Source organism: Lytechinus variegatus, chromosome 4 (genome assembly GCF_018143015.1).
Source record: "Lytechinus variegatus isolate NC3 chromosome 4, Lvar_3.0, whole genome shotgun sequence".
NCBI lineage: Eukaryota > Metazoa > Echinodermata > Echinoidea > Temnopleuroida > Toxopneustidae > Lytechinus > Lytechinus variegatus.
In genome coordinates, this window is record NC_054743.1 from 50,259,108 (window position 1) to 50,270,868 (window position 11,761).

The 11,761-nt window shown below is 37.0% G+C and overlaps 1 protein-coding gene across 2 annotated transcripts in view; it reads left to right on the plus strand.

Moving 5' to 3' along the window:
- Window positions 1–5,742, plus strand: part of LOC121414245 (armadillo repeat-containing protein 2-like) — a 29,499-nt gene extending 23,757 nt beyond the window's left edge. For both annotated transcript variants that reach the window (XM_041607358.1, XM_041607359.1), the window contains exon 18: window positions 1,017–5,742. In XM_041607358.1, the coding sequence (XP_041463292.1) occupies window positions 1,017–1,204 (188 nt within the window). In that variant the 3' untranslated portion in view covers window positions 1,205–5,742. The remainder of the gene's footprint in view (window positions 1–1,016) is intronic.
- Window positions 5,743–11,761: the final 6,019 nt, after the last annotated feature.

The window sequence follows — 11,761 nt, forward strand, 5'->3', positions numbered from 1 at the left end:
AGCCTTTAGCATTTGATATATTTGTAATTGGTTTCATTGATTATTATGCATTTCATTGCAAAGCCTTGTGTTTTGCAGGGCCCAGAAATTCATTCTGATATTAAGATAGGCCGTTTGAACAAGAGATGAATATATGCAAAATGCATGTAATTACAAATAAAGATTGGATGAATTTAGAAATGGGCTCTGTTTTAAATTGTACAAATTTGTTTCAAGATGCAGTGGCAGTGTGCAAATCTTTGGCAGATTTTCCTGACAAAAGTCAAAGGGTCTAGAGAGAGGTCAATAAAAAAAAAACTGACCCATTTTTGCAAGATCTTACTTGGTCAATGAAAAAAGAATTGATTTAGAATTTGATTCATGGATATGGGAGAGATGATCTGATTGGGAGTATAAATGAAAGTGTTTGCAACTTAAGAAGTTGACTGTATAATTTAATTTAGATCTTGCAGTGGTGGGGGGAACCTTTGACTTTAGGCTGTGAAAACATTGTATTTGAAACCTTTAGATTTTTTAGGAATTGTCACAAAAAATTCTGTATTAGAGGTGTGACATTTTAAAGTGGAAACCTTCTTTAACTTGCCCAAAACAAGACCTCCGCAGGAGCTGGGAAACTGTTCTCAGACAATATGAGGTTGCTACCACTGCAGGGGCCTGTTGCGGAAAGAGTTGCGTTTAAACGCAAGTCAAAATATCAAGCACAAGTCCCGAATATGTGTGCTTCATTGGCTGAAAATTCAAGTTACGTAAAATGAAATTCAGTTGCGTTTGATCGCAACTTTCTGCAACAGGCCCTAGAACTGCTAAGCGGTACTGATTTTCTGTAATTGTTGAAAATTATCCTCAATAAAATTGAGAAGAATACTGTTGGTTTCACGAAAAATACTGATTTCCTAAATTTCAGTTTTATGTGTTGTCCTGTGGTATTTTTCTGACACTGAAATGTATAAATCTTAAGATATGAGGTTTTAACAGCCTACCAATATTATGTTTCCTCCATCTGTCTTTGATTTCAGATGAGGAAGTTGCCCTGGAGGTTCCTGAGGATGCGGACTGGGATGCAGAGACCCAGCAGCTCATGAAGTCCTACTGGAAGACCGAGTTCTGTCCCGTAGCGTCGCAACTCCTGGACCGGATAGAACACCACCACTCTGACTTGGTTACAATAGACTCACCAACCAACGTCACTATGGCTTCATCTTGAGGGTCGTCCTTTGTTTGATGATTTCAGGTGTGGTTTTGGTGTGGGTCTTGATAGTGTGAACTGGGATACCCAGCATGGGTTCTGATAAATATGATACTAATCATGTTATGGATGGTTCTAGGAGAGTTCCCCTGATGCTTTGCAAGATGTCCTTGAAGGAATTGGTATTTAGGTAAGAAATTCTTCAAGGAGATTTGACTTCTGGAGATCTAGCCTCACCAAGAGAAGTGTTCTAGAAGAATGTTCCTTTGTGAATTGTATCAGGGATGGTTGTCTTCTAAAGTTATTGACCTGTTACGGTTACGGATAGCCCAAGATCAGTTGTTACTTGGCTCAGCACCCGGGGCTGTTGTCTTTGTTCGTCCATCGATGCGACAAGGACCATCTTAATCATTCCAGGATCTGGATTAATTAGGCTTGTAGGGTCCGCAGATGGCTGACCAGGCCAATCCTGATGTTACAGAGGCCATAGAATCACATCAGCAGATCCAACAGTTGCATGTTCTGTCAACGTGGAAGGATGGGGAACCTTCTTCAAGATCGTCACAAACTGTCTTTGATCAGAAAACACCCAGAATGAACTCACACTGCATGAATATACCAAAAAAACTTGGTGGACAATTTATGAAGTCTGCGGGAAGATAGAAGAATCGATTAGTGCCCAGGAGATGCTGTTTGCCAAATGCAGGCTTTCTGACTAGAATAAGATCCATATGCTTTGATACAGATGTCTCCAGACCCACACAGACTCTTTGGTGCATGTGTCGCTTGGGGTTCTTGGAATGGGAGACAGTCGCTGACTGGGGTATGGGGAAAGTTCATATTTGGGGGATGTAGAACTCCTCAGGGGGTTGTTGAGGCTACAGATAATAGCTATGACCAGGCTGTGATCTTCATCGCTTCTCCCTATTTCATGAAAATACTCATTATATTAATTCTGTTGAAGGATTCTATCATTTTATTTGCTTTTTGGAGAAATCATTTGATTGAAGTGGTATTTATTGTAATAGCTGTGCATATTGAGTGCAAAAAAAGATATCATATTGGGCATTAGGAAAAAAAAATGTGTCCTTCCAAGTCTTTACTTAGCAGTATTAAGTCTGTTTAATTTCTATCATGAATGAAATGCTGATTTGTGTTGATATACTGCCTATCGTAAAATGATATACAAAGATATGTAAGAGATTTCTATTTATCACATGTGCTGGATTCTTTTTTTTTCATTACCTCTCTTCTACAGATATTCTTGTATTTTGAGGTTTCAGAATTTACCAGTCTCGAAAAATATATTGTTATTCCAAAGCGTTTTGACAGTAAAAAAAAATATAACATCGGGCGCAAAAAGATTAATAGCCTCCCAAAATACATAAAGTAGACCTCTTGAATTGCAAAGAAAAAGAACCCATAAAAATCAGGTTCAATAACCAGACCTTATCTCTTTCCTCGGCTAATGGTTGATTTACTGTGATTTGCTGGTTTGCTCCTTTCAACAGTATACAAATACATGTAGCGAATAGACATGAGTGCAATGGTGCGAGATTTCGCATGAGGTGAAAGAAAGATGCTCTTCGTCTCTTTCTTTCACCGAATTCAAAATCTCGCACCATTGCGCGAATAAAAATATTTGTTATTTGTGTTGTCCAATGCCTCGAATCGAATCTAGCGAAAATCTGAAAAAAAAGACTTATCCTGCAGTTATCTATGAAAAGGAAGCAAAATAATAAAACCGAAAGGCAAAATCCCATAAGCGCACATGATCTTGGGCAGCATTGCGCATTTGGCCAGCAGGCTATACGCATATTGAACCTTCATTTTTATGCAACAAATTAAATTGTATTGTGACGTGACCTGCTAAAGCCGTGCAACGGTACATTTTGGATGGTACGTCATGTGTACAGCGATAAGAATGTTTGACATTCAGCCTCCCATTTGCTCGCGTACAACAAGCTAAGTAGTCGTTGTACAATATACAAATAACATTTGGTTGTGAGTGCATTTGGTAGCACATGTGATAACTTGAAGCCATTAAGCATAGGAAGACGGCTTTTAACAATTCTCTTTATGAACTTACAATGTCCTTTTTTATTATTGTGAATCCCCCCCTCGTGTCAAGATACAGAGATATGATTGAAATGCTTGTGTAAGCTTTCCTGAAATTCACCAGTACCATCACTTTGCGTCGCATAGAATTGTCTCTGAATTTATATTAGTCCGTTACTTCTTTAGCTTTATTGAAATGTTCGCATCATCCAAATAATGTGCATTCACATTATACACACTATGATGAATTTTAATTAGAAGTGATTTAAAGTTCCTAGAAAGCCACAAATTAGGTATTAGCAAAGATACTACAAGGAAAAGATCGGACACTGGCGATTTTTTGAAACGCTCAATTAATGCTCATGGGGAAGGGTGCCCACTAGCGTTGAGTAAGTAAACCATCGCACATCGGCACGCTGCTGTATATAAAACTTTTGGGAAAATGAGAGGGGATTTTGGAGAGGGCTCAAGGGCAACGCATGTGGATGTTTCCAGCTTTTTCTTTCCCAGAAACCTCTGAAATATATTAATTTATAATATGAGGGGGAAAAATTGAAGAAAAAATTCTTAAAAGTACAAATAGTCTATTCCTTCGCCCCTCCACCATTTCTCTCATAGGTTTTGTACACAACCTTATCGCAATACGCAAAGGTAAAAAAAGTTTGTTACTTACTCAACGATGGAGGGCGCTGTTCCGGAGCATTTCATTGCACGCTCTATGCACTGTCGATCTTCCCCTTGTAGTATCTTTGGCATTAAAATGCAGTTTTATTTTAGATGTATATTTCATCGACTGTACTTGTAGATCCCACAGCTAAGTTATTACCTAATTCATGCTTGTATATATTAATAGACTTCCTGTTATAAAGGCTTGTGAATATGAATATTATTACTGTGTGCAATGGCTTGAGATATATATATAAAAAGCAGTTTGTTCTAACATCTTATGAAACATTTTGATAGAGTGAAAAACTAAGACATTCTTGCAAGCATATTTATTGTACAGATTTCTAGAATCCATTTCGAATGCTTTAGTCTCGGCTTCAGAGCTTCTTAATTATATCATAGTTAACTATTTGATGAACTAACTTGATGAAATACCTTGTTGGATACCAAGCAATTTTTTTGTTTTTTTTTGGGGGGGGCTACTTTTTACAGCTGATGGATAAGCTTTGAACAGTGTAGTGAATGGGAAATTTGAGGGGGAGGGGGTTGGGGCAAAATCACCCCGAGCCCCTATGTTTTTTTTTTCCTGTTTGGATACATTGAACTATCTCAGTGTTACAATCGATCACCTTGATAAATCAGTCACCAGTGTTATATAATGGCGAAAATTTGGAGGGGGGCTTACCGAATTGACTACAATGATTTTTTTTCTGAAACGTGATGGAGCGAATCAAGCGAGCCAAAAACGTGGAAGTTGATTTGGTTGATCGCTGGTCTGTCATCTCAAATTACATGGATTCGCGATCGTAGTTAGGATTGATATGTCGTATGCAAATGAAATATGATTTGTACAATTGATTGCAATTTAGTTTCTTCAGACACCTGTAGGAATGTCTTTTCATCGAATATCCGTACGCCCCTAGATGTATTATTTGAGCTAATCTGTAGAGGAGAATCGAATGCCGGGGGATGTCGTGGTCTGGTGGTTATGACTCTCGTCTTTCAATCTGAGGGACGTGGGTTAGATTCCCAGTCATGGCTTGTTTTCCTTCAGCAAGAAATTTGCCAATATAGTGCTGTACTCAACCCAGGTGAGGTGAATGGATACCCGGCAGGGAGAAATACCTCAAATGCCAGAGTGCCTGTAAGCAGCACGGCTATAGCCGGGCTAATGATAATGAAAGATGTCATGGGCCCCGTCTTACAAAGAGTTACTATTGATCCAATCAACCACAACTACGGACAGCCAGCAACGTCAACATTTAACATGCCTTTTCAAAATATTTTCTAGGTAGGATGGATATTCATACATTCATATTTTTCTTGAAAATTCAGTATGCTTCTCTTTGTTTCCCAAGGACATTGTGCAAAAAAAACTTTTCTTCAGGGTGAACTCCCTTTTAAGCAATTGCCAATAATGGTATACTCCAGCTCACCTTGCTAATATACAAGCCAAGTTGACCCTCTATAGTCAGACCATTATCCATATATGGAAGATAATGTAGGTTTGCATTTCAAAACATGGGGTTGTAAGGATTATTAGGTGGATAATCCCTCTTAATCTTAAATCCTGGTCCTCTAGAATAGAGTACAATGGGGTCATTATAAAGACCCCTTGACTACTTTTCCTTTAAATGCCATCAGAAAATGAAGGACCCCTTCTTTAGTAGCCAGTCGCTTGTGAAGACCACTTTTTCTATCTTCTGAAAGTGGGCATTATACAGGTGGCCCTGTATGTAATTGCTGCTCTTACAAAGACACATATGTTTTTGTATTTAAAAGCACATGACCTATCAAAAATATAAACTGTCATAAATTATCTTATAAGTCTATAATCAAAAGAAAGAAAGAAGATTAGGCTTTCATCATCCCTTAAATTTCATTCTCACTACTTGACATGGATATGCTTTGAGTACTATAGTGTAGCAGCACTAAATTTGATAGAAATGTATTTACATCATCATGTTGTGTGTGTGTGTGAGCTTGCCCACTTGTATCATAAAATAAAAAAGAAATGTGTCGCTTCTAATATGTAAATATTTGTCACCTTTATCTCTTGTGAAATAAAGTACCGTCCAAACAGAGGAGTAAACAAAATGAATTTCACTGTGCTTATCTTTATTGTTGATGAAATATTTTTTTTAAATTTCCTCTACTGATAATCATGATCATGAAATAGGGGCATATTCAGTTTTTACAAATAAGATATCTATGCATAAAAATGGGTCAAATTCTCTCAGTTTTCTTGTAAGAAAACAAAAGAAGGGAGGTAATAATTAGGCTTATAACGGGTGAATACAATGCCAATGGCTTGGTACTAGATTTGCACCTGTTTGTCCCCCCCCCCCCCCTCCCCCCATGCCCTCTCTCATTTTTTTAATGACTTTCTTCTATTTCTTTCTCTCCCTCTCTCTTTCATTTTCTTCAGCCCCCCCCCCCCCTTCCTTCGCTTCAACCCCCCCCCCCCTTCTCTATATCCCTCTCTCCTTATCAAAAGTCCCTTCTTCAGAGAGAAAAAAAACATGAATCAAAACAATTTTCATTGTGCGAAGAATATAAATGTTATCTTAACTTTCGGAATTGATTTTTTTTAATCATTCGGCAAATCAAAATTAATTATGCAGTTGATCGAGTTGATTATTGAAAAAATAAAGCCTCCCATTCGTCTTTTATGTTTACTTTAAAGTGATTTATATCGCAACAAATACTTTCACGGCTCATTAATTTTCACACACCTTATATATTCAATATCTTGTTCAATTTGAAGAATTGAAAATTAATGAGACATGAAAACAACATTGATGGTCAGGAATTTCAAGAAAATTCTTCATTCAGTGAATAACAAATCTATTTCAGGTTCATTTTGGAAACATTTTCAATATATTCATGCACAATAATTATTGATGACTCAAAATTAATCAAATAATATTCAGCACATAATTGTTATTCTGCTCATGACGTCGACAGGCGGTAGGGGTAGGGCCCATTAAAGAGTAGACGAGAAAATGAGAATAAAAGAGTGAATAAAACGTGGGGGGAGGGGAATCATTTTCATGTCATAATCTAAATCTTAAAGTAATGATTTTGCTCCCGCTCCGTGCTTGTATTGACTTGAATCTGCTCTTGAGGATATGAGGATAAAGGCCCTAAAATGTTTTGTTTTCAAGCAATTTTCGTTCATTATTCTGCTTGCTATTCAAATTTCGATTTCTGGTATTTTGTTAGCGAGATATAGTCCCGGGATATAGTTATTCGCATCCTGTTCATGAGTGCAAAAAAGCGCTAAATATCAACAAATTTCCAGCTGGCACTACGCGCTCGCATTATTTTATATGCGACAGACATGCTCTTCATGAATTCCCACAAACAGTCATTGAAGGCTTCAGATATCCCATCGTAAGGTCATAAGGCAGATATCAATTACTTCTAGTGTCCAACATTATCATTGTAATTATATACACATCCTCTCCAGGATAGGTACTTAATTAGAATTATCTTGCTTTGGGGTCTAAATCGCAAAAAGAAATAAAATCAGCTCGAGCTTCGAGTTCGCATCACTTATCAGGGGCCGCGGGGGGGGGGGGCAGCGCAAGGTGGCCCTGCGGCTCCCACTTTTTTCTTTTCTTTTTTTTTTACCAAAACCCCCTAAACAAAAACATAAAGATGAAAAATTTAGCCTGAGTATATGAAAACGGCCCAAGTCCAATTTATGACGAAATTGAGTTAAATATGGGAAATTGTTCCTTATACAATGACTCATCTTGTGTATAATGATAAATCTCAAATCATCTCAGAAATTGTTTTTTCTTGCATTCATATCATAGCGCCCTCTCTCATTTACTCGTACTACTTTCTACAGAATTCTATATACCCACAGAATTCTATATACCCACTGATCTCTCCCTTAGGGGAGAGATCAGTGTATATACCACGTCTATTAATGTAAGCGACCCTAGTCCATATGATTCTAATACTATTGTCACATTTGTTCTACGGCGGCTGTACGGCGAGTCGAAAACAGTCGTTCCCGGGGGGGGGGGGGCACTTACATTGACGAGTGGATACCATGCGCGACCAAAAAAACACGTAAAAAGGATGTCTTTTTCACGATCGATAGGGCACGTTACGTACGTAACGTGATAAGGGTGTCAAAAACACAAAAATGATGAAAAAAGGTATCTATTTCGCTAGGAAAGCTACGTGTTTAGGGTCAAATTTGCGGGGATGATGAAACAAAATTAAAATGTTTAATAAAGGATGTCCTTTTGCTTCAACACTACGTGTTTCCGATTTTTGCGAGGTGTGGAAGGTGGGGCCGTATACTAAACCAAAATTAATGATGTGTAAAGGTAAAACCGACGATCGACGGGCCCGTGACATAACAATAAAAAAATCGCTATACTTGTTTAGGGGTATATTTCAGGGAATACTTGCCAAAAGTATCGTTTTGTTTCCAATACTTGTTAAGGGTAGGGTTTCACATGCCATTACTTGTTTAGGGGTGCATTTTCAGAATATGGAAAATACGTGTTTAGGGTGCTTTTCAAGATCCCACGGTCGCGCATGGTATCCACTCGTGAATGGAAGTGCCCCCCCCCCCCCGGGCAGTCGTTTCATTCATTTTTATTCAAACTACCTATATGTAGCTAAGCTGGTACCAAAAAAAATGTAAAACGGCTGTTTTCGACTTGCCGCACGGCCGCCGTAGATCAAAATGTGACCAAGGTATAAAACCACCCATTCCACCAGACCATGGACCTCTCATACCTCGGTCACATTTTCTCTACGGCGGCTGTACGGCCAAAACAGCCGTTCTAACATTTGTTTTTGTACCAGCTACATATAGGTGGTTTGAATAAAAATTTATAAAACGTCGGACTGTTTTCGACTCGCCGTACAGCCGCCGTAGACCAAATGTGACCGAGGTATTACGAATGACCAGACAAAAGGCCCCACCCACAAGTAACGAGAATACATAGAGATGTATGCGTGAATATTAATGTTCATGAAAATGTACACTTAAATTTATTTTGCGATGTTCTCTGGTGTCTTTTGGCCAAATGTACTTTAATTGCCCAAATTCATTTTTTTTTTCGATTTTCTCGAAATGACCTCCAATGGACCTTTTTTATATTCATATGCTCAATTGTTTATTGAATACATACATGTTTAAACGGTCCGGGTTTTTTTTAAATTAGATACGTATCCTGTTAAAGATAACTAATTACTTAATTAAAATCAGTTTTCAGATTGGAATATCTAAAATGTCATGCTCGCGCTCACATCATTTACATGTATTGGGGGGAAGATACCCATCGTTTACATGATTCCAAGAAGATAAATAAGAGAATGAAATGTCCCACTTTTAGGTCAAAATCTCAAGAAGTTTCATTATTTATTGGTGAGATGCATATCTTGTTCTATTTAAAAAGGGTTATAAATATATATGTCCAGCATGGTTACAAAAAGTGCTTGAAATGTCAGGTTTTCATGTCGGAATAACATATTTTCAGCTCGCGCTTTTCACTCACATCATTTTGATTGGTGAGTCTTCAATTTATAATCACTAAAAGATCCCCTTTTCGGTCAAAAGGCTTACTTTAAAAAGAATCAGCTCTTGCTTCGCGCTGGCATGATATTGCCTAGTTGCATGATCACTATGAATGCTCAGAATTAATGTTAAATTTCAGGTCTGAAAACTTGAAACATAAAAAAATTGAGCTCGCGTTTCGTGCTAGATTTATTTTTACCTTATTGTGTTTGTAAGATGAAAGGTATGGTGTGGGCCTACTTGGAACTTATGTCTTTATTTATGAATAACCCCTCAAAAAGCAAAAAAACGAACATTTAGTGACGGGTTAAGCAAGGGTTTATTATTTTCATTTGATTGTTATCATTGTTGTTGTTATTCAACTGTTCATGAAAGCACGTGTTGTTGTTTTTTCAAAGAAGGAGAATAATACGTTTGTATCTCCATTAATATTTTTGTTATCATGAAGAGAAAGGGTAATATACGCAATAAATTATAAGAGCGCGAAGCGCGAGCTGAAAATGATTAATATTTTCCGATTTGAAAAATTGGACCATGCAGTTAAAAGCAATTTTAGATAAAGTTTGATATCTAATGAGAAGCGGGAGATGGTATTTTCTTTTATTTTCTAGCCCGAAACATTTTTAGCACTGTTCAAACACGGAGGGAAGATTTGAAGAGGAAATGGGGTTCATTGAATAAAATTAATGAAGCAAGCGCTAGCTGCATTTGTGTAGGCGATATAGTGCTATAAAATCGGGATATAATACCTGTCAGTATACAAAAGCGCGAACTGAAGTGTTTTATTATTATTTTTTTTTTTTGGTTTTTTTTTGGGGGGCTACTAAAACCGGGACATTCTAATCAATGTCAGTATATAGAATTACTATATAGTTCGCATTGCCCCCCCCCAGATGGTGAAACCCAAAGATCGATCAAGAATGCGACGTATGAAGCAGTTGGAACATAATTATGGCCTGGTAAGCACCCCATAAATTTCTTTGAGGATGCTTCGTGTAATATTCTCCATTGGCAGCACCCAAGGAATTCTGGAAGAAGTTTAAATATTAAATATGTAAAAAAAAACGACCTTCATTTTGTAGTGAAACCTCTTTTTCATATTTTATTCATTTTATTTTTATTTATTTTGTATTTATTAATTATTATTACTACATTTTATTTTTGCTATGCACATATCTCGGGACCGATTTGACATTCATTTTATATAGAACCCCCATTTTTTTTTACTTTTCAAATTTACATCAGCACCCCAATTTAAAAAAATCATTCCCAGGGGCGGGGGGGGGGAGGTGCTGCAGTTCCACCTCCCTTTGGCGACGGCCCTTTTACTGATATCTGAATATTAGTCATCAAAAATAGGCTATACACACTGTTTATGCACATGCAAGGTGATGATGAAGATGATGACGATGACGACGACGATGATAATGATGATGATGATTAATGATGATGATGATGGGGATGATGATAATGATAATGATAATGAAATAGGCCTAGTGATGATGATGATGATAATAATGATAATAATTATAATGATGATAATAGAATTTATATTGCGCCATCTGTCTATGAATAATCTATTTTGAGGCGCATTGTTATCGTAATTATTACCCAAGCTTTAGCTCATTAAAGCTGAAGTCCACCTCAGAAAAATGTTGATTTGAATCAATAGAGAAAAATCAGACAAGCACAATGATGAAAATTCCATCAAAATCGGATGTAAAATAAGAAAGTTTTGACACTTCAAATTTTCGCTTATTTTTAACAAAATAGTTATATGAGCGAGCCAGTTACATCCAAATGAGAGAGTCGATGATGTCACTCACTCACAATTTCTTTTCTTTTTATTGTTTGAATTATACAATATTTCAATTTTTTAGAATTTGATGATTAGGACCTCCTTGCCTGAAGCACAAAATGTTAAATAATGGAATTCCACGTGTTCAGGGAGGAATGAAACTTCATTTCACATGACAATTAAATGACGAAAAATCAAAGTATTTCATATTTCATATAATAAAATACAAAAGAAATAGTGAGTGAGTGATGTCATCAGTTTCCTCATTTGCATACCGACCGAGATGTGCATAATAACTGTTTTGTGAAATGAAGCGAAACTTTAAATGTCATAACTTTCTTATTTTACATCCGATTTTGATGAAATTATCAGTGTTATGCTTGTTGAATTTTTTCTCTTTTTATTCAAACCAAGTTGTTGTTGGGGTGGACTTGTCCTTTAAACAGCCTTCTGACAGCGCGCACATGTGAGGGATGCTCCAAGCAAAAGATATATAGGGTAA